At 35.3% G+C, this 24404-nt stretch overlaps 1 protein-coding gene across 2 annotated transcripts in view; it reads right to left on the bottom strand.

Moving 5' to 3' along the window:
• The window catches only part of DPY19L3 (dpy-19 like C-mannosyltransferase 3), a 30138-nt gene extending 6098 nt beyond the window's left edge, over positions 1-24040 (bottom strand). The window contains exons 1-16 of one of the 2 annotated variants that reach the window (XM_085234881.1): positions 23883-24040; positions 22368-22505; positions 20740-20873; positions 16446-16536; positions 15498-15619; positions 15138-15283; positions 13426-13549; positions 12978-13112; positions 11270-11401; positions 10207-10308; positions 9344-9417; positions 9048-9206; positions 8566-8682; positions 8099-8210; positions 7498-7554; positions 4239-4321 (exon numbers count right to left, since the gene is read on the bottom strand). In XM_085234881.1, coding sequence (XP_085091007.1) covers positions 4239-4321; positions 7498-7554; positions 8099-8210; positions 8566-8682; positions 9048-9206; positions 9344-9417; positions 10207-10308; positions 11270-11401; positions 12978-13112; positions 13426-13549; positions 15138-15283; positions 15498-15619; positions 16446-16536; positions 20740-20873; positions 22368-22470 — 1691 coding nt within the window. In that variant the 5' untranslated portion in view covers positions 22471-22505; positions 23883-24040. Of the gene's footprint in view, positions 1-4238; positions 4322-7497; positions 7555-8098; positions 8211-8565; positions 8683-9047; positions 9207-9343; positions 9418-10206; positions 10309-11269; positions 11402-12977; positions 13113-13425; positions 13550-15137; positions 15284-15497; positions 15620-16428; positions 16537-20739; positions 20874-22367; positions 22506-23882 lie in introns of both variants that reach the window. The other variant, XM_085234882.1, reaches the window with a different exon arrangement.
• Between the last annotated feature and the right edge of the window lie 364 nt (positions 24041-24404).

Genomic DNA, 24404 nt, shown 5'->3' with positions numbered 1-24404 from the left:
TAATAATTATAAAACCTTCCTAAAAAATATTGCACTGCTAATCTCATCTAGGAGGGACAGAGATAGTATTTTAATATGCCAGTTTAACATTCTCTGTATACAAGTTTTTCAGCGGTTTTTTAAAACCAGTTTCATTTTAAATTTTGAAAATATTTAGTCTCTTATAAAAATTTGTTTTACTTAAAACATTCAAAACCATGAGCACTATAAATAAATGTTTCATTAAGAGAAATAAATTAGTCTTAGAACTGAACAAGTATAAATGTAATGTTCATGACAGGCTGTCAGCGAGGGTTCATCCTTGCATCTGCAGGAAAGCACAGTTCTTTAGGCTAAGCTGAAAACAACGTGGACAAGGTTCAAACAGGGACTTCATGAAGCTTAGACTCTAAATGGAAAATGACTCTCAGAGTACCTTCATGTCAGCGTTCATGTTTGGGTCACTAAAGTTTTAGTGTGAGAAGTCTATTTTTGTTCAGGTTTTGTTCAAGTGTTAAAATGCTCAGCAGTACTTATCTCCTGACTTGGCCTCACCAGGGCAGTTCTGCAGCTCTGATTCATGAAGGGCCCAAGAGCAAACTTTGCAGAGTCAGGCTTGGTTAAAAAAAACAAACCACCACCAACAAACAAAAACAGTTTCCAAGAAACAACCTGCAGCCTTTTCTTACAAAAGAAATCTAGAGCAAATGGCAAATGTCCTTTTTCTGTTATGTAATAATAACACTGCTTATCTAAAATGTAGAACGTGCAGGTTCAGTTAGCCCCCTCTTTTCTGAAAGCCTAATTGCTTTTATCTAGATGGGCTGACAAACAGCTAAGTGTATTCTTTATTTACCAAGCATTATTTAAGCCAACATGTGGCTGCTACCAGTGTGACCTCCCTGCAGCGTCTGCCTTCCCTGTTCTTGTAGAACTTTAGATCATAGCTGCTACTGAGCTTTAATGTTCTGGAACAACCACTAGAGGGAGATGTGACAATTAACTAATATTTGTCAGGTACAGGATAATTTCTACATTTCGTGCGAGCATCCTTCTTTAACACTACCTGAATCAGACACTAACTGCTGTGGTCTGTATCCAAGACAGCTAATGTGCTTCAAAGCACAGAATGACACTTCTCTATTATAGAAAAATGAAGCAATTTTTACAAGTGTCTGAGCAAATGATGTATAAAATGAAAGGATAATTTGTTTTTATAGCTTTCTGCTAAGCTCTGCACCACACTGCCCAGCCTGCAAACAATTTATTCTGTATGAAATGTCACTAAATAATGACAAGGACTTAAGGTCAAACTGATTTACATTATATAATTTAAATGTCATTCCAAGCAGACCTGATGGCATTTTGAACAAATAATCTCATTTATTTTTGAAGCTCTAAGCTTTCAACAAGTTAATTACAGCTGAACTAATGGGTAAACTAAGCACTATAATAAAACGTGTGAAGCTTTCCTTTATCCAAGTTTGAGAATTTAGAGAATTATGTAAACACTAAACATTAAAAATGAAACTGCTTTACAGGAATTACAGGGTCTATGGTTTACTTGCACAGATGCTGAAAGTGGTAGCAATTCTTCTTCTTACTAAGCTGCCAAAGAATTATTGCAACTTTGTTTTGAGGAAGTCCTTCTGAAATGGCAAATGTTGCAATTAGAGGTTTTATTATTAGAAAGAAAATAGCTATTTCTATTGAATGCCCTCCAGAGTTAAGTCTGTAGTCAGCTTTCAAAGCTAGAAAATCTGATAAATCTCAGATTATTTCCTTTCCTAACACTTGGGTATGATATGAATCAACAAAACAAAGGGACTCGAGAAGGAGATTCTGACTAAGTCTCCTCAGGTATGCTACTCCAGAATTTTTTTTTCTTATATGGTCTTTTTACTTGCAGAATGCTCTACTGAAATATTACAGGCTTAGCTGAAAATGGTAGCTGTCTCCAGTAAAATAAAAATTCGCCTGCTTCTTCCCCATGCCTGAGTCAAATCCATTTGACATAACTATGCTCTGGCAAATCTTAGTCTCAGTTTACTTTTCCACTGTTTTGGCTGTTTGAGATTCTTAAAAAAAAAAAAAATAGAGAACCCCAAAGCCTGATGATATTTGTGTTGTTCCTGTTGTCTTAGGGCTGAAGTCCAAACTAAGAACTTTAATATACACTTCCCATCTGGGAGCAAAGCTTTGAACTATCCTTGGGCTATTGGTAGGAAAAAATGAGAAACTGGGATATGCAAACTTATTATGTCAAAAATTGTGCTGTAGAGTAGATGCAATCTGATACTGTCTATGGACTGGTTTATATATTTAAAATATTGTTTATCTCCTGAAAATGCTACGGTAATGTTAGTAAGGGGGAGAGTTAATGATTCATCTGCAGATGCTTCATTGTGGACAGACTAATAGTTCGCTATGATTCAGACTGTGTATTTGGGCAAGTTAATATGCATTTTGATCTAAGCAGGTAAAAGGGTTTTCTTATTGTGCAGAGTATGCGACACAGTTAATTCACTGATACACATGACAAATTAGAGCTCCTCATGCTGAATTTTAATAATGAATGATTAGTTTCTGACACCAATCTTGACAGGTCATTAACTGTAGCAGAATTATCAAGCTCAAGATCATAAAGTACTTTTTTTTTTTTTTTTTTTTTTTTTTACACTATGAAACTCAAGAAAATCAGTCCTACTTTAAGAAGCTTACCATGAATATTTGTCTTGTATTAAGTGTAGTGATAACTAACTCTTTGCATGAATAATACTTATAAGCACAGTAAATTTTAAATAGCAATTTTCTCTAATTCTGTTGTAACTCAACAGGAAAAGAGGACAAAAACCAGTGCAAAGAACATAAGAAAACTCACTCTTATTGGAACAAGTCAAATCCAGTGCATGGCTGGGAATAAATCCACATACATATTTTATGTTTATCCATACCAGAATTCATCTATTGTATGCAGGAGATCTGAACTATCTGAACTACCTGAACAGGAGACATTTACTACCTTTCAATAAAACAGAAGTGCTAAATTGGGCAGGTTGGTTAACATTAGTCACAAAATTGTGTCAGTATGGCTGCAAAGATTCTAAGTGATGGAGAAAACATGGCCTGCTTTCACAGTGAGTGAAAGTTTGTAATACATTCCACTTCTGAATTATTCCTTCTGTATTATGGATTAAAGAAATACAGCATTATAGAGTGTAATAAATATACTACTATGGAAAAATGGACTGGGTGAGTGGTTTCACTCAAGTTCACTGCATATGAAAACACAACAGAGAGCTCCAAGGAAATACTTCAAATAGGTCAGTGTTCAATGTAGTAAACTCAGATGTATGTTCCAGAATATTCTCTGCTGTAAAAAACAGGCTTTGAAAAAAATCTTTGCCAAAGATTAAAAATATATGTATATAATTAAATGTTCCAAATAAATACAAATTCTAGGAATGTCTGTCCTCAAAACTTAACCTGAAAGATTTTAGTGATGAGCTCTATGTTAATAGAATGCATCTCTTAAATTCACAGTCTTCCAGAGAACATCCTTTTTGGCATTGCTTCTCAGGATCTTTTGTATGCTGTGCTCCAAACTGTTCCCATGAATAAAACACCCACTTTCCTATGCTCTGTGAGAAGGCAGACATGATGAGGTGGGCTTGAAATATTTCTCACACTCCTGAAAGAGATGTTCTACCTATTTCTAGCCTTGTCAAGTACAACTAATTTGTTTACAGTTTGGAGCATATGCTGGGACTAATTCTTGTAAGCATAAATATTTTGAAGTTCAAGAAACAAACTGTAGGGCACAGATTTCCCAGCTGTACAACTTTACATCTCAGCTTTTTAAAATTATAAAGTAGGTGAAAATTTTTGGAATGTGAAGAGCTACTAATTTTAAGAGATAGACGTAACATGATGGAAGAAGCTCGATGCTTCCAAATTGACCTCCTTCAGCTGGGAAAACTGTGCTCGTGGGAGCAAATGGAGTCAACTGATTCCCAGACACACATCAATGCAATAGCATGATACTGAACCAGAGAAGAGCAGGCTGAGGGACTTTGCATATAGCTGTTCTCCACAGCCATTAATATGGTAACCTCTAGATACCCCATTCATCTGTAACTATCTCCATGGGTCACCAGAGTTCACTGATAACCTGTGATAAACAGAACAGAGGACTATAACTAAGAACATTAGATTTACATAAATAGCATTTAAGTTAAATAGAGAAAAGATCCTCTTACTTAATCCAGTTCATCAGCTCCACGGTGTCTGGGTCATAGAATTCTCTGAGCTCTAACAGTTCATCCATTATTCCTGGCCAGAACTGCAATTAAAATACACAAACTGAAGACAGAATGAAGCAAAAAAACAAACAAACAAAACAAAACAAAAAACCCCAAATTCTGGATGCTGAAATACATATTAATTCCTCTCAGTTGGTAATCAGTCTTGTCCAGCTCACTGAATACAAGACTCAAGCTCTACTCTTCTTCAGAAATATATGGGACTGTCATAATACAAATTTTGGGAGTTACAGATCTGCAGCTCCTGCTAGAGGACCAGAAGGACCCTAATGACTTGTGGTGACCTTGAGGAGAAAACTAACTTTTTTCAGATTCTGATCTCACTGAAGGTTTCCAGTACTCTTATTAGTTTAAGATCAGTTTATATCTTAATACCCATGGGAAACTAAATTTGCCACCAAATGTGATTGTTGTGTGTGGTATCTAGTTCACAAACAAGCCACTTCAGTTCTCTGAATGAATGGTAATGTTTTGAGTTTTTTCCAGCCAGAGCAAGCTTTAAGAAAAGGAATAAGATAATAGTTCAGAGTGTAACAGCCAAGCCATCAAAGCCATCAAAAACAGACCAAAAAAACCCAAACAACTAATAGAACACATTTTTGTTGCTTAAGCTGGAAGATAATCAAGGGCAAAAGGGATCAATTAAGAAAGATGACAGTGCTAATGATTGATTGTTTTGCATCTGTCTTTACTAGAGAAGCTGTAGTGGGTGAAACCCATTCCAATCCTACTTTCTTTAGATAATAAGAATTGCTGGCTTGCAAAGTGAAATGTCACCAGAAAAAGTATAAGAAAAACCTCCTGATGATTTAAAAAGCAACAAATCATCCAATTTATACCATTTTTCATCCTGGAACTCAGGACAAATTTGAAACTGATCCTGATGAGCTACTTGGTAAAAATATGTTCTTTCATTATAAGTGTAATTATGTAGAAGGACTGGAGCACAGGAGATACAATTAAGGCCCAATTAAGACACTTATTAGTATAACTCTGTACTTGATACATTTGTTAAATATTGACTACACTGAGAAACATCTAATAGATAGTTATGGCAGAAATCCTGGCTTTGGTTGTGTATTGCGAAGTGCTCTAGTATTGTAACAGTGTATTTCTGCTCTTAATTTCCCATGAGATTAATAAGTAAATTAAGCAGTTGTGAAATGAGGGAAGACAAATTCTTCTCTTCACTCTGCTGAACTACCCCAGGAAGACAAACATTTTTGGGAGCTTGGAACATCACTTGCCTGGAGTCCTTTCTGACTGGAGGCTGAAGGAAATTGACTCTGTTTTAATTCTATAGATTATCTTACAAACCTGCTCTGTGGTGTACTGAAAATCTAATGACGCTGGGCTATGTATTAAATGCTGAGGCAGTTAAAGAATTCACAGAAATAATTTAACACTTTCAGTTTATCTGAAAGAAGTTATTTCTACCATACTAATGAAGAAAATCTGTTTAAATAGAAATGTAGATGTTTTGTAGGTCTCAAGACTTCGTGAAATCTGAACAACTAGTATCTTAGCTGCACTCGTATCTGAAAAAATTAATGATCAAGTGATGTATTTGGGACCCTAGTAACCGCAAGCCTCAAAAGAGGCTTTCATTAGCTTACTTAGGATTAGGCTAATAATCCCATAATGCTCCTATTTTGAGGAACGGTGCTGAAGCTTGGTTCTTCTGACAAATGTATCCAAAACAGGTTATAGAATGCAAATTGGCATTCACTGCTAGTTCAAAATAGCTAACTATGATGGTTAGTAAAAGTTTGTGATGAATATGCAAGGTGTTCATGCAGTCTGAGCAGTCATTGTGCAAGAACAGATGAATTCTTATCTGGAAAGTAAAAAGATAAAAAAAAGTCCCTTATCTAAAGCCACTTGCTCTGTCAGTTTTGTCTAAAGCTTCTGGAGGGAGAATACGAAATGCTGTCTCAAAGAACTGATTGGCAGTTTCTGGATCTTCCTCTGTAAGAATTTTTATTCCAATAATTGAGGGAAAATCTGGTGACAATTTCTTTTATCTGTCTATCAGGTCTGTCAGTCTTTTTTCTGAAAGCTCACTAACCCATTTTGCTTTTCAAGGAAGACATACATAGGTATCCACTCCTCTTATATCTGTATTTGTAAGAACAGACTTCTGAAAGTCCAACAAAAAATTCCAGGCTGACAAATTTCACTATTCCAGCTGAGCACTTTGAATAGTGGTATTTTTAATGTCAGTAAAAATTATTTCCCATATCTAGGGGGAAAAAAAACAACCATAAAAATGAGACTGACTGATCTAAAGCATATAAAAATCAGTGATTCCTGTTGACTTCATAATTGAATCTGACAGGGTTTAGGAACTTTCTATCTACTCATAAAGAATGAGAAGAAATGCATTCCCATCTGATCTGTCACGTTAGACCATCAATTAGAATGTTATGCTCTTAGCATCACCTGTATCAAAACAAATGTCATTATTTCAATCATTTTCATAGATGGTAGAAATGGTAAATGACTTCCCCAGCTAGCATGCAAATGGAAAAAAAAAAAAAATTCTAAGTTGTCCACTTGTAGAATATATTAGTGCAACTTCACTAAATAAACTGTTGCAGAAGTTAATTCTTCAATGAAGAACCTTCTGATTTTTTCTTCTTTGCAAATGTAGGTTAAAAGGAAAGTATGCCTGTTAGTTTAATGATACAACTCTCCTTACTTTGACAGAGTAATAGATTTGTACATGTTATAATTTTAGGCCATTTTTTATGCTTTTTATGTTCTGTATTTTAAAATGTATCAGATGAGGCAATGCAGTATCTTTTGCAGTGAATGTTTTGATTATTTCTGCTCTTACAGTAAATCATTACACAATTGAACAACGTGCATGTAATCTGCATTTTTTATGTGACTTAGGTAAAATCAAAACAGACAGCTCATATTTCCATAAAGTTATGCATATAAATCATACTTGGTAAGTTAAGGTATAATTAGACAAACCCATCTTTTTTCTATGAACACTACTTTAGATCAAATGAGTCCAAGTTACCCTTCATATACTTTTGTGCATGTGATATTGTATTTACACGGTAAGTAGGTCTATCATGACTTTGAAAATTTAGCTATACATTTCTATACAGTTATGCATAAGCATCTCTTTAGAAAACTCCATTCAACTAAAAAATGCCAAAACAATTGAGTGAAAAATACTTACCTTATATAAGATGTATAGTAATGTAATTATTGGTATCAAATATTTAATCACTTGTGTCTAAGAAAAATCACAAAAGAAAAGGTTATTGTTACAGTACATTTATTTGGTTACTTAGTTGTTAACATATTGATCTGACACACTATAATGTGTTGAAATTTACATATTTTGAATTTTTAAGTCACAATCCTATTTTGATTTTGTTTTAAAGTGAAGCCCTTCTTATACACTCATGATAAAATGATGGGTTTGTAGCTATATGTTTAATATGCTTTCAACAAAAACAATATTTTTCACTTTAATAGATGTAAAGTTCTTTTTGGACTGCTGATGATTTCTTAGTATGGTGACTAAGATGTAACACTGTCGTTATTTTTCATAGCTATATCAATATTGCCATCTAGAGTATTAAAATGGAATTGTTCAATATATAGGACACTAGAAAATATACTTTATTAAATAAGTTAATACAAACGTGCTTCTGAAATAATTTGTTTGAAAGGACAAACAAAATTCATTTGATTTTTAAAGTTCTGAGTCTTGACTGGTTTAGCAAAAAAAAAAAAAAAAAAGCTTTATGGAATGCAGTAAGCATAGTGCTAACCCGCTGTGATGTGTAGAGATGAGCACATTTCAAGACAAGTCGCCATACTTCGGTACTACACAGGCCAAAAGATGCAAATACACACATGTGGGATGTCCAGAGGTACTTCATTCTGAAATAATACAGACAAGTTTTTGCCTTTTCACTTTTTGCCAAGCTGTATTGATAAAGGAATTTATGTTAGAGAAATTCTGAACATAGTTTTCTTGGACTTTCACGACTCTACAATAATTTTGTGAAACATAAACATCACTCTTTGCTGTGTGTTCTTGAGAACGTATCTGCTCCCAACATTCCAAATAATATTTTTGGTGGGATTTTGGGAAATGTTTTAGCCAAGAAGGAATGATAGATCTGGGAGAAAAAGAAGGTTCATGGCCCTATCAGTTTGTGGTCAGCATATTTTACACTCTCATTAAAATGTGTTGTCTATGAAAACCTTTAGTAGATTAATAATTAGAAAGTACCTCATTGTGCTTAATGCCAGACATCCAAAAAGAACGGTGTGAATTAAGTTGTAAGCAGCATCAGGCTTCAGTGATATAGTGCGTTCTTCCATTTTTTCGAGGGCTTGATTTGAACAGCTGATTAAGCACAACAAGCAATAAGGGTTAATAAAAGCATTTAATCCTTCTGATGTTAAAGGGCAATACTGCTATTGTGAGTCCACAATCTTATATTACACTTGATATAATTAAGCCTTCTAGAACCAGCTTGATACAGCATTAAGTATTTACTTTCACATATGCTTTTCTAGAAGTAATTGTTTCTAGACTGTAATCGTTTCTAGAAACTCATGCGTGAACATCTTGGTCTATTGCTGTCAGTTCCCAAGTCTGCTGAAGAAGACAAAACTGATTTAAAAAACAAACAAACAAACAAACACCTAAAAACCAAAACAACAATGGCAAAACATGACAAACTGAATTATTTTTGAAATATATTTTACCTGAGGTTCCGGAGAGCAACAATGACAGCTGTTACTGTCATAGGGAAGAGAACGAATATGTAGACATAAAAAAGTAAGGTATCAGAGAGTCTTGAAAAAGTATTTAAGGGCAGTAAACCAAAAGCTTCTTCACAAAGATAGAGGCTAGCATCAAAATCTCTAAAGAAAAAAGAATAATACTTGTCATCATGTATGTCATAATTTGAAATAAAGAAGAATCAGTTTTTTTTTCTCTAGCAATCATAAAGCCACAGTGGAGCAGCTGTTGAATTTGTAGAATTGCAGCTAAATCATACCTTGTTGCTCCAAATCCAAATTTTGCTTTGAGGAATTTGAATATATGTTCATCTGACTCAAGATTAAGAATTTTCTATGGAGGGGGAAAAAATAAAAGAGTAATCATTGTAAGTATAAAAAAAATTAAACTTAAAAAGTTAAGAAAACTTGTTTACTATGTTAAATTAAACTGTGAAGAAATGTAGGCTTACAAAAGTATGATGTTTTGCAGTGAAATAAGCACTCATTTTGTAATGTGCTGCTGTGGCCCCAAGAGCAAATTATTTACATTTTAAAATACACTTTTTTTTTTTTTTTTCAGATAAATATTACCAATGATAAGTTGGTGTTAGCTATATTTTTTACTTCACTGACTTATTATATCATACTGTGATATTTTTATACTCCTTGTGTACTAAGTTTTAACATTTGGGTTATACAGTCTCTGGAAGAAAAAGTGTTATTCCCTTCACTATTGTGTAGATCTCGATGCACAAGAAGTAAGTAAAGGTATTGTATCATCTACATCGTTAGCAAGTATTCAATATAACTGTGTTAACTGAAGAGTCAATCAATGAAACTTTGCAAACGCTGAGCAGTATCATAATGTATAAATTATTCATAACTTGAAGCCACCTATGGGTGGGCTTTTACTTATGAATATGTATTTGAATATGTAGTGTTAATTTACATTAACAATTTTAAGACTGTTTTAAAATCATACAATAAAGTTAGCAAAACAATCTTTAATTTCTGAAACCTATTCTGAAATGCGGCGAAGTCGTGGAAACTTTTAAAGATGTTATTGTACATGACCTCTTAACAAGTATCTTTCAATGCATTAAATTTTGTAACACGTCTTTATTAAAAGTAATTTGCTTACCTTGATAAATTTATTTACTAGAAGAGTCAAGCTTGACACTAATAGTGCATGGAGGATGAGTTTCCCAAGCCTATTAAGCAAGCTGCCCTTTTTTAGGTTTTTCTAGAAAGAAGAAAATATTGAAGTACTTAAAATATCTAGGATTTGTATGTAATTGGAACAAAACTAACAAAGACTATTTGAAATCACTTATGTGATTAGGCCTTAAGTCGGGATGAGATTTGCATTAGGCTCACTCAAGCAAAAGTTCAGACATGTAAATATTTAAAATAAAGATATATTTATTCCTTGACATTGAAGGGACGACATCATAAAACCTCTTTAGCATATTGTTTTAGCACAGTTCTGTAACTAACCAAATGTGTATCTTTTCTAGTATTTATTCATTAGACTTTCCACCTAAATGTGGCAATGTGACAACAACTGTCAGTTGATATGATTTTCACCAATTCAAAGCTCCAGATCTGAGAATTGATCCACTCATAGACAACTTGGAGTGGGTGCAGACAACATCTTAAAAAATAAAAAAAATAAAATCACAATTCTGATTTTACAAGGTTGGGTGAGTGAGAGACAGCAGGGAAAGCTCTATATGTTCCTGTATTCTGGCTATTGGCTGTCAACAGTTCCACTATCAGGAAAAAAAAGAGACTGTAAATACAGGAAAAATCCTAATTTTTGAAGGAAAAAACGTATTTCAGTAAACAGAATTTGACATGTACCTATTTTTCATAAAATATTTGTTTGAGGCAGATCTCTACATCCAAGACAAAACCTGCTGAAACAGGTGTGAAGTCCATTTATGCAAATTTTTTGTGGAATTCAAATGGCAGCATGCACAATCATAGATGTTAATAGAAATCACAAAATTATGGTGTTTGATGTGCTCAGTTGTAGTTAATGTAATTGAATTCATTATTTGATCATGCAATGTTTTTGTTCTTTTGCTCTAAAGTAATTTTTCTAATTAGTATTAAAAATTTAAGATTATAATGCATATAAATTACTCATTTATATATGTCACACTGTTTATATATTACTTCAAACATATTTCAATACATACCTGGATTGTTCTTGCTATCAAGATAGAAGCATTAAAGCTTATAAGTAATGATCCAAGAATCATTGAGTTAAAGAACTGTAGGGCACAGACTAGCAGTAATCCAGAAATTTGGATGATATAGAGCCACGTAACCTGTAAAAATGAGATTTTCATGCCTCAAAATTTTACTGCTTTTCTTTTACTGTGTTTTATAGTTTATTTCAACATCAATTCTTTTTACAAAACAATTTTCTTGCATAAAATCATCACACAGCCATTACTATATTTTTTTCTCTACTTATAGAAATAGTAGTTAATATTTATACTTTTCCTGGGAAACCTGATGCTATAATAAATTGGACAAGTTAAATACTTGCAGAGTGAAGAAAATATTAATTAGTTAGGATTTGGGAGATGTAATCTATTTTCTTCAGTCACAAATGTATATCTGTAGCCTCTAACGTGTTTTTATGACTAAAGATTTACAGCTTAATGCAGAACAGCATTAATTATTATCTAATCCCTGTGTAACTTCCTTTTATGTCTTTTCAAACCATTATGTCCATTTACTTTGATGCAAACACTAAAAAAACAGCTGATTTTCTGATACATTGATACCAAAAACATAAATTTTACTTTACAAAAAGTAAAGTTCAGTCTTGTATTACTGTGGTCATCAAGTTGATTATAAAATGGCAGTGTTAAGCAGTACTTTTGGAAAATTAATATGGAATAATAGTGGTGTAGTAAATCCATTAAAGATCAGGATTAAGCTGTTAATTTAAGGCAATTTAAGGTATGCCAACATTTAAGGTAGCTAATTAGTCACATTAATTGTTAATTTCCGCTTACATGTACAAATGTAATGAAAATAGTTCAGTAACTCTTAAGTAAAGCACATTATTGTGATATGTAGTCACCATACTAACATTTGGTTAAAACAATCACTAATATTCAAATCAGCATCAAATTTTGAATGAAATTAATCTGAATTACTCTTCATTCTATCATAACTTTTGTTAAATTTAAGTGAGAACTTTTTCAAATTGCGTACTAATTGCAAAGGCTAAAATCTCAGCAGAATTGTACACTGGCATTGAATTCAAAGACAGTGGTTTCATCTTCTATAGCGTACTTGTTTCCTAAGATCTTCCTAGTGATCTTTGCTTTACTTTTGGCTCATTCAGTTTGTGGTGAATTTCAATATTATTTTGTGCTGGATGATAGCTTATGATAGATAACTGTTTCTCCTGAGCAGTCCTGTCTACCTTTCTCTTTCCTTCTGTGGTGCAGTGCCTCTACCTAGCTTTCAAGCAAGGATGTAGAGAAGTTCAAGTAAAATTCATAAACTCTTATGACTTCAGCTCAAAGATTTTTTTTTTTCTGGCCATTTCCATAGGACGTGCTCAAGTTGTGGTATTAAATAAATGTTAGGATGGTGTTTAAAAGCAGTCCCCTTAGTACTGTCAAACTGTAGCAATGTCTTAACAAAATTAGATGAAAGTTTAGCAACATAAGTTAACTACATGAAGTGAAAATCAGCTGGGAAAAAACAAGCAGAGATGATGTATATTTTGATTATTCACTTTTTCACTTAAAATACATGTGCTATGATTATTCAGAAGCAGACGGGCATAAAGGCCTTACACCAGTTACTGTAATATTTCCAGAACTGTTAGCTTTATCATAGAAAAGAGAAAAGTTTGCTTATTTCCAAACATGATCTTACCTTTGCTGTGGGAAGTATGTCAAAGCAGTCCAGTATGAATAATGCCAATGCTTGTATCAGCATCATAAACTGATTAAATTGCCAAGTCAAGCTAAAGAGGAAGGTTGCTACAAATACAGCCAGAAGCGTCAATCTCTAGGAGGGTGGAAAGAAGATTTATTTAACATTTAATTTCTTTATGAGATTATTTAATTTGGTTTTAAATCCACTTTTAAAATGTGAATACATGCTCTCCAGATGCAGTAACTATTTGCTTGAGTATTTTTGGAGCTTCAAGTACTTGTATTTATGCTATGTACACATACATAGTATATGTAAAAAGCATAATTTGTATATATATTTTGTATTAACTCCAGTGCTAGAAATGCTTTTAGAGTAATTTTCCCCAACTTTTACAGGAGTATTTCTGATATAGTTTTACTGTGTTGTACTTATAAGAAATACTCACTTCTTGAGCCGGCTGCAAATGACTTCTGAATAGGTATGTGATGGCTGCTATCTGAACTGCAAAGAATGGCAGGGCCCAATTTTCTCTCAAGGGAATGGTGAATTCTACTCTTGTAGTATCTATTCTGTAAAAAACAGTTTCATAAATTTAAGGCAAACAGAGCACCAACATTGGTGACAGAAAAGTTGAAATGATCGGAGTGCTTTGTGGTGTTTTAGATATGTAGGCTCGTTAATCTCGTTCCTTAAACATTCCTGGCTCTGAAAAAATTATGAAGATTCTGCAGATCTACAGATTGTTTCTCTGACTCAAGTGTTGTACTTAAACTTCACTTATTGTTAAAAAATTTGTAGGATGTATTAAATCTTACTTATAAAACACTGCCTGGTTAACTTAGAAATAAACAGAGCAATCTCAAAGTGCAGCATGTGGAGTTTAAGTCACAAGTAATTCTACTTTGCCTTTTGGTTTCTGTAAAAGCAAACATCAGAATGTTAAGCCATCAGATTCTTCAGTGTGAGCCCAGTGCATTGGATCTTAATACTGCTAAACGAGTCGGAAACTTTAGGTAATTTTTGCAATACTCTAAGATAAAATCTATGTTACAGAAGTTAGGAAAAACTTCCCAGTGGTCAATCGTTATAAAAACTCAAAGTTTATAATAACTCAATAAAAATTCTCTTGTGTAGATAAAATGTTTGCTAAACACAAAACAGGCAACACACCTGAGACTTGTTTCGTCTCAGATGTAAAATGCACTACTCAGATGTACTTCATCTGGTCAGTGTTTATCTGAAATCAATTCCATGTACTTACTCTATCTGCATAAGTGGTAACAGACGATGTTTATGAATTATTAGAAAAAAGACAAATCCAAAGCTTTTCTAAGTGAAAAAGATGACATTATAAAATAAACATGTGAACACATTGCACATGTTTTTAAATTACTTTCGCCTTAGGAGAAATAACACTAATTTTAACAATACATATACATATTTGTTCTGGAATGGATATGTTTGCAGATAAACTTCTTTAGAACTGCTGATGAACATACCAAACATTTCTGACAGAAGTGACACTGTACTTTTATTTTCTTGCTTGCTACAGAAAACAGCCCATGTCACTAGCTTTAGTTTCATTCTAGTAGTTCAGTGCCTGCTTAAAGCCAGTCTCTCCTGTTTGTCTCTGAATGGAGAAATGGTGGTGAAGAACTAGGGTAGTTAACTGACAATTTTTTTTTTTCCTAAGTGCTGGAAATGCCTACAGGAATAAGGGAACAGAGAAGCTGAACTTAGTGTGATGATCTTAGACTGTTGGAAGAATCCCTGAAGGCTGGCTGTGGAATAGTAAGGTGAGACCTGAAGAATGTATAAACAGATGTCTTTTAGCACCTAGTGCACCTCAGGCTGGCAGAGACAAGGTACGTCATCTGCAGATTCAGACACATCTGAAAGATGTAGTCTACTCTCTGAGATCAACTCAAACCAAAATTTTATATTCCAATTTCTTGAAACTTTAAAATTCTAGTCTGCATTTTCAGCTCATTTTTCTATTTTCATTATTTTCTATTATTTTTTTCATTTTCTGGCTAATCTGGAGAGAAGCTGTCTAGTTTCAATTTTCCTCTAATTGATCATGCATCTGAAGGTTTAGTGCCCTATCGCTGACATGAGGTAAAATTTTAGAAAAACTGAATGTTGACTCTCACCTACCTGTTGGTAATATACCAGCAAGCTGCCAACAACCCTGAAAGCCATGTTCCACTAAGAAGCCAGCTTGTTACATACAGAGCAATGACATAGACTGCCTGAAGTCCAAACAAAGTGTAGATATAAAAATAAACAGGCTCTAGGTATTGCTGTAAAACACAAGAACACTGATGTTGTCATAAAACACTTGGGGAGGGGATTATACTTAATATGAATTAGATTCTGTTTTAATAAATTAAAAAGGCATTAGAAATGTTTCTAATTGGAAAAAACAAAACAAAACAAAACTGAAAAGGAGAGCTATGATTCACTGGACAATCTTCATAATGCACTTACAGTCTAAAGCCATAAATAAATGCCTACCTGAATTGGAAGAATCCTATACAGAATGCTGAGAAACACCTCCTGGTAAACATTCATTCTTTCAAGTATGTTAATTGTCCTCACAGATTCAGTTTTATTGTCATATACTAAACCATGTAAACCTTAATGATAAAGAGAAATTGAAATAGGAGATTGTCATTTTTCCCCCTCCATCCTCATTTGAACAGTGAATAATTTTTTCAAAGGTATTTTAGGATCTTTCACCAAAACCTGCAGATGTTGAGCCAAGGATTCAGATCATACTGTCTCTAAATCACAATGACCATCTGAGGTCTTCTAGAATATGAATCAGAGTGCTAATTCAAGTACGATGTACTTAGTAACATATAAAACATTAATTTCTACACTTAGATTCCTAATACAGAATATGTGATTTGTACTGGTTTGTACTGAACCATTCTTGTCACTATTTTAAACGCATGCGATGTTTATATTGACAAAAAATGTAGAATAAGCAAAGTTGTGAGGGAGCAAGTTAAAAATCTAGAAAATGTGGCAGTCACAGTAAACCCACTATTGCATTTGGTTTGCTTTTAAAAGCTGCTCATTGTGTCACTTACTATGTATTGGTGTACAATGTTAAACTACCCCTTCCCACAAATAACTCATCATGTAAATTAAATAACAAGACACAAATAATAATGAGATAATGTACTGAATAAAGCAGCAAGGCTGAAACCTGAACAGATATGAAAGTTCTCTCTCAAGGTGGAGGTGTGGCATAGAAGCCAATGGACCACTGTGAAATAGATCATGTCCATATCTTAGTGGCTCCCTGGTGAATAAACAGAACAAATCTGTTTCCAGTACAGTCATTACACCATCTTTCAAACCTAAGGCATTCCTTGTCCTCAATCATATTTGAAAATACGTTAAGAACAGTCTGCTGGCAACATGAAGTAAAACTTACTTCACAGTTTACAATACCTTGCTGGATGGAAGCAGCCTGAATCATCTGTTTGTAGTAGGAATAATAAAGTCCACATTCTGTTCGGAATGAAATTTCTCTTTCAACTTCCTGTAGGTGAAAGTTCAATAATAAATTCCATTTCTATTTGCTGCTCACAGTAACATGAAGGAGCCCATTTTTTTCTTCCATTAAGTCAATCTGATTGGTATGGTAATTAGTGAACTTTGCTACCAATGACATTAAAGTAATCTACAGAAGTAGCCTTCTACAATCCTGATTCAATGAATGTGATTGGATACTCATCCAATCCATTACTGAAGTGCTAATTTTAGAATAGAAAATTTATTTCAGATTTCAGTATGAATAAAAACTAGAAACTCTCATTCTATCTATATGGGGAAACTGGCCCACACGGTAGTTTGAGTGTTTGAGTTCATTCTATTAAACTTAGTTTAAATAAAGGTAAAATAAATGCACAGTTGGGTGAGAGGCAAATGCTGGAGATGCTGATGCCTCTGTTAACATAGTAATGTATACGACTCTGTGTTACCGACATGCAAATCTGAAACATTTTAGATACTTCATAATTTTTGTAATATTCAATGTTTAGATAGGTGCATTGGCCAACAGCTAGTGTTTAAAACTGCATATGTGTACTCCATGCAATGCAATGTTTTTTTCCAGATGTGGATATCCTGTAGTGTTCCATGGCTTTGCCACCATAAAGCTTGATTAAGTCAGTATGTTAAATTTGGGACTACAACATAATCCCAACTCTGGGATCTCAGCTGGCTGGGTATGCTGCTGCCCACTTGCTAAATGCTGTTTCTTGTTGGAAGCCAGCTGTTTGTTACTCTCATATTATTATACTTAAATTTTGGATAAAAGGAGAACTGACTATTTAGTTGTTTTTAGACATTGGTGGAGTTATTTTTTAATCTAAAATGTTCAAATCATCCGAGTTAGGTGCACCTCAAACTCTGACTTTTTCTTGGCTGATATTGCAGCACGTGGGGTCAAGTGAGGCACAAAAGCTCTCCTAGATAAAACTAGTCAGAACAAGATCTCTTTTTTGTTTCCTTTTATTAATTTATCAGTTGTGAAGATTTGATGAAATTTAACAAATTCAGACGCTTTGGTGACCACGTTTAACCAAGATAAGACTGCATGAACAGCTAATTTGATGAGAAATAATAGGCATTTTTTAGAAAATTATTTTACTAGCAGTTATCATTTTAGTAGTTTATCAAAAAGCATTCCTGGAATTATCTCTGATAAACAGTCAATTAGAAGTGGTTGATATCCAGATTTGAAAATCCAATGAGATTCCCGTATGTGGTGTAAACAAGACATACATTAAGAGCTTTGGTTGAGATTTCTGAAGATAATCTCATTAATTCAGGTTTCCTTACAAAAGAACATTACTGAAATAATAGAATGATACTGTTTTCTGGTATTTTTATGAATGCCACTCTGGTTAAAACAACCTTGCGTAGAATCCTAAGACCTTTACCTCCCTACATGGTCCCATCTCTTCTGCTGGCACAGAATCCACACTATTTCAGAGCTAAAATAAAACTAGACAGAAAATCCCTTACTGCCACTACTGCCCAGTACAGAATCTTATCTCAAAATATGTGTTTTATTGAAGTTAACTTCACAAAATAAATCAGTATTAGTTCTGGTCTGAGAAAATTCAACAGATAAAAATGCATCTGATTCAAAACAAGTTTACACTTAAACTTTCCAGCTGCTCTGCAGCATACAAATTTTGATAATATCAGCAGAAGAAACCAACATTGGCACTAAATAGTAAAAGCAACATACTTAGCAAAATGAGAGTGCTGCATTTTGAATGCGCTCTACTTTCAAATTCATCACTACTGAAAAGTTTTCTAATACCAAAGAAGCAGCTGATTCTAAGTCTTAAAAAAAAAAAAAAAAAAGAACGTTAACATTTGGAATTTATTAGGGGGGAGAGTGTAGTCACAGAGGGGGATCTAATTAGCAAAAATGCATTCAAACATGATTAATTTGTAATCCTGGCACCAGCTGCATTCAACCAAATGCTGTACTTTATGAGACAAACACTAGTGAGTATTACATCTGTTTCATGCTAAGATAACATCTGTTTTATTCACTCACAAGACTTTTCCAGTTTTACAGCAATTTATACTTTTCCTAGTACTCCATGTCAATAAAAAACATATAGACTTATGGGTAAGCATTGTAAGAGCATGTTTAAGTGCTCAAAAAAGAAGTTACCACTATAGAAGAAAAAAAATTCTCCAGGATACATATGGAGTTGCATATAATTTTAATTTATGCAATTGTATTATAATAATATTAAGCTTCAAAACAAAATATAAAGGACTCTTCCTCTCAAGGGCAGTGCAGAACTCTAGAACTCAGGTTTCCTCAAGCTCCTTAGCCAAGTCATTCAGAACACTGAGCAAGCAGTCAAAGTTTTAGTTGATTTTTTTTTTACAAATAAAGAGTACAAGAAAAGCTCTAATTTATTTTTTTTTTTTTTCACAAAGCTAAAGCACAGTTTGTGTTACTGAAAATATTTTTTAGCTGTTCAATTTAGGATCAGAAAGATTTGAAAACTTCCTCAACAGTACAACCCAATGCAGACAGCTGCTATCAGTGTTTCTGGTTGCAAATCATGCCCTCAGCAAACATATTTAATCCACATACATGGTCTCTTGGCCAGTTAACCTCACATCCATCTGTTAGGATGGCATGGTTCCACTTTCAGCTCAGAGTAAATGTACCCAACAGCCACTCAATGTGTACTCCTTTGGAAAGATACTACAGAAGTTCTGGACTGCCATTTTTTCCTGCTTATGGCTCACATTTAGTTTGTGAAGTTCTAATTAGCTGGCTACCAGTTTCTCCACTTTTTCTCATCTTTCTTTTATTCTCAGAATGTAAAGAGAAACAATATAAGCACTCAGAGAAGGAATCCCAGTCTTCTTATCCCACATGTCTGAAAGACTTAAGATTTGTTACTTTTATTCCTGGGCTCTTGTAAGTAGCCACGTTTTTAAAAGAAAATTGAGTATCAGAAGACTAAATGCTTACTCAGAAGGGATGAAGAACAAATGAAAACCCTGAAATGGTTTGTGTTACAGTGCTCATTTGCTATGTGGCCTTGGCTCATTCTTGTTTAAGGCTTCTTCAGAGTTTTCATTTGAACAAACAATGATAGCTGACAGAAAAGATGATAAAATTCCTCCCTATTCTGTTATTTTCATAGTAGAACGTGTTTCCAAGAGACTTTACTTGAGGTGCACCTTCAATATATATATATCCAGTGATCTAGCTGTAGGTATCTGTTCATTGCAGGGGAGTTGGACTACATGACCTTTAAAGGTCCATTCCAACTCAAAGAATTCTGTGATTCTATATTCAAAGAAAGATGTCAGTGCATACAGCACAGTATTACATGTACGATACAGCAGCAGTTGTTTCAGTAAGTGCCAACTATTTTTATTTTTGCTGTGTGTGTGTCTTGGACAGGAAAAGTGCCTAAGATAAAAAAATACACATATTGCAATACAAGTATTCCAGTTAAATATAGTTGTTCCATTATACATGTAGACCTAAAAAAGTCTACTTATTTTAGGCATCTTCAAAGGAAAATGACTCACCTAATTCTTTTCACTGGTTAAATTTAGATGTGTGTACAGCTGTATTATTTTCGCATAAAATGATTCTAGGGAGAAAACCAGTCAGAGCTGGTTTCCCCTACATTGTAAATGTTGGTTTGACATTGGGAAATGTTTGAAATATGTTCTGAGTTTTGCACATTTAGGATATTCTTCCATAAAATTAGTATTGATTAGTAAGGGGCTGCTTAAATTGCATTACAAGACCACAGCATAATTACAATAAAAGAATTATGTGCCAAGATTTTGCATATTGTTTTATCTCTTTGTGGTGCTGGTAGTTTTGGATTGCTTTGGATGCATGAGATGATTATAAAACAACATATAGTAGACTGTTAAACTCTCTTCTAGATAATGACCAGTCGCTGAAAGAACCATTGCTATTCCTGAGGTAGGAAAGTAACAGCACAGTTGTCTAGCAATGTATTTAGAAGAAAAACAGTTGAATGGTATTAACAGAAATGACTGAGGATATAAAAAGCTGTGAGGAGGGAGGTACAGCTCCTGATTTTACATACCAAATTAAAAAACAAAAACAAACCACATTGAAATATTCCATGCTTCTGAACAATTGCAAGATAAGTAAATGAAATTTCAACTAATACTCTTATTAATGCTCTATGAAAATAAATGTTACCTTAATATTGGAAAACCACAGGTCATTTTCATGCAGTGTAGCAACATAAACAGAAGTAAGAAGTCCAAGAAAGATGGCAACAATTCCACCAACAGTTAGTGAGAGTATATTCCACAGCTTTCCACCTGTATGATCTTGGAAGAGAAAGATTTGACTGTGTAATTGTGAAGTCGTAATTCAACTTCGGTGAACTTTGGAAACTCATCTATATGCTGTCTGTGCTAGTATAATTTACATTTCTTAGGCAGCATGACATTGGATTTTTAGAGCTCTTTATGGAGATGTGTCTTTACTATTTCATGCAGGAACTAAGAATACATGCAAAGCAAAATAAGGTGTGCCTTAACTGGAAATACATAGAATTAATAACACAACAACTCTATACAAATAGAGAAATAATATACCTAATTTGTAAATCTAAATTGAAATATCCTCCAGGGCAGCATTTCTAATTAAGGCTATACAAGATGACTGTTAGATCACAAAGACATTGAGATCTTCAAACTTCTTAGTATAGCTGCCAGTTGTTTTTTGTTTTTTTTTTGGGGAGGGGGGGAAGGGGTGTATTTTTTTTTTAATTAAAAAAAAAAAAACAAAAAAAAAACTTTGAAGGCTCAGAAGTCTCAGTAAGCACTCACAAGGAGACCAAACAGTGGCCAAAAGCAGCCTTTGATGATAGGGTTAAGCTTTGAAATGCAGATAATCCCCTTTTCACATCAGAATGAGATTACAGACAGAACAACGGGAAGAAAAAGTTGCGTCTCCAGGCAGCTCAAGTACTGTATTAGTATTGCACTGTAAGCATTGTATACTGACATTCATGATTTTTTTTAATGTTGATATAAGACATAATATGGATTTTAGTGATCTGGAATTCTGTCCCTTAAGCGGCTATTTCATACTGTGCTACATCAACATAAACAGTAACAAATACACAATTCAATGGAGCTGAGGGCTGGACAATAACATTGTAGCCTAAATGTACATGTGTGTAAGCAACTGAGGTAACTTTCATCTACCGAAAATACACCTACAGGAACATGAAGAATTTAGATCAAAAAGTTCCTTAAATTAATAAAACCCAAACAAAACCAAAAACCAAAACTCTGATAACTCTGAAGCTATAAATCCAAAGAACACAGTTAGTACGTCATTATTTAAACAGATTCTCAAATGAAAACACTTAAGGTCTCTCTTTTAAAGTCATCTAGATTGTCTGCTCTGTACTACAGGTGAGAGTTTGCAGTTAAATTAATATTTCATGTGCATTTCATTGCTTATACTTAAGTACAGTTTGTCAGGTCTTCAAATTCTTTTGTTACTGATGACTTTTACATCTTCAAAAACCTATGATTGCTATATGACATCTGATAGCGTGTCACTGTTACTAAACAGACAGAACAGTTTTTATTTGAAATTAAATTTAAATTAGGTTTTAAAATGGAGGTGAGAGTGTTGTGCAGTAGTCTGCATACCCTTAGTCTCATCCAATTCATTTTGATAACAGATGTTCAAGTATAAAAATTTATTTGATATGTACGTAGTTCTAACCTATGTGTCTAGGACAGAAACCTGAAGCTAAATGCTACTAAAAAGCCATAACATTACAAGCCAGTTCCTTTACCCACCAGACAGAATTTTCTCCTCAGACTTCACATTCTTCTCCTCTGAAGGCTGATCTTCATCTGCTTCTGGGACTTTTCCACCCTTTCTCTGTCTTATGGTTGTCATGATGACAGTCACTTTATTATTCTTCAGTCTGACTCCTAGGTGGACACATAAACAGAATGCATCTTCCTACCCAAACATTCAGCTACTACTGTATGAAATGTCTGAAAACAGAACTGTATCTTATGCCATAAGAGACTTTAAGTTACAAAACTGTAACTGAGTTGAAGTGTATCTTACCAAAATATAATAATTCCATGTTGTCTCTTTTTAACAACTCAGATATTAAATGAAATTACATTTATCTTTAAATGAATTACATTCATTCATTAAATGAAATTAACCTAAATCTGCAAAGATTCCAGTTCACAATCTTGCATACTCTTGACAAGGTTTTCAGAATGGTTCACAGTTTTGGCTGCCCTCACTTTTGGGTTCCTGACTCAAAATGCACATCATTGCTTTGAAAATCATGAAGAGTGAGACTTTCACAGGAAAAAAAAAAAAAAAAAAAAAAGTTCTTTCAGGGTATTTTCGTGGATACCTAAAATAGAGAGCCATTTGTTTAAGTCTCGGCTTTCAAGAAATCCCAAAAAAGTGGGCTGTGGGATGCAAAAACGTTGCCAAAGAACATGTGCTAAAAAAGACAACAGACATCTTTGATGTTTTGTACTATCAAAGCCTCATAAAATACGAAAACATTAAAAAAAAAAAAAAAAAAAAAGGCAGCTAGTCATTCTTTTGCCCATTGACAGCTCTCTGTTCTGTGAGTGGTCCACCAGTGAAACTGCTTCAAGCTGCCATTCTGTATTTGGGAACCGGTGATTTCCTGTCTTGCATGCTCGAATGTTAACGTTCCTGGGTGTAAACACCGCTGTTACGGTTAGTACGAGAGACAGCGCTTATGATCTGAGAAACAAGCCTCAACTGCACGGCTTTTTGGCATTGAATCATCTTCACTTCTTTTTCCTTTCCCCAAGCCAAAAACACCTGGAGGGTGAGCATTTATCTACGGCGTTTTTAAGCAGCTGGTTTGTAGAAAGCACAATAACATTGTAATTGGGGCAAGGTGGTCATCGCAACCACGCTTTCTTAAGCTGGCTCAGCCAGCTTCCACTCCCGCCTCGTGCCGGAGGAATCGCTTTCGCCAGGCACAGACAGGGGAAGCCGCGGTCCCGCCTCCGAGACGAGGTGAGGCCGGGCCGGGTCAGGCCCTGCGGCGCGGGGAGGCGGCGGGCGGGCAGGTGAGGGGGCCGAGGGCCCGCGCCAGAGCCGCACCGGGAGCGGAGCGGCCCCAGGGGCCGGGCGGGGGCGGGAGGAGAGGCGGGAGGCCGGGCCCGGGCCGCCGCTCCCTTCCGCGCCGCTCCGGAGGCCGGGCCGGGCCCGGCGGGCAGCGACGCGCGGCACCGCCTTTCCGCTCGCCGCGGCCTGCGCCGCCACCCCGCCTCGTCCCGTTCCCCACAGCCCCCCGGTACCTGCCGGCGTTCCCAGGCTGCGGGGCGGCGGCTTGTGGCGGCGGCGGCGCTGGCAGCGCGGATGTGCCGGGCCCCGCCGCGAGGAGGGGAAGGGGCGGGGGTGGGGGCGGACGCGGGGCCGCTGCTCGCCCCTGCCGGGCGGAGCGGAGGGGCTGCGGGGAGCGCCGCGCTGCGGGGCGGGCCGCGCCTCCCCGAATGCTTTCGGGCTCCGAGGAACGAACGCGACGGGGTTCTGTGCAAGCAGCGCGGCAGCGCCCAGTTACAAACCCACCCCCAAAATAAGTGTTCCGACACAATAAGTGCAACCCGTGCTTCTTTATTGCAGTGCCTTTAAAGCTTTTTGTCATAGCAGAAAGTTCCCCCTAAAATCTTATCCAAATGCTGACTCCCGCATCCAATCACACAAAGCAGATTTTCCCCAAATCCACGCAAACATTGTGATATGGGCTGAAGTAGAATTTACTTCTTCAGCACAACGTTCAGGTGCTTTTCCATCACCATGTTGCAGTCCAGCAATACTTG

The sequence above is a fragment of the Meleagris gallopavo genome, chromosome 13 (assembly GCF_905368555.1).
Source record: "Meleagris gallopavo chromosome 13, MGAL_WU_HG_1.1, whole genome shotgun sequence".
NCBI classification, from domain to species: domain Eukaryota; kingdom Metazoa; phylum Chordata; class Aves; order Galliformes; family Phasianidae; genus Meleagris; species Meleagris gallopavo.
This window is presented reverse-complemented; position numbering and strand designations above follow the sequence as displayed.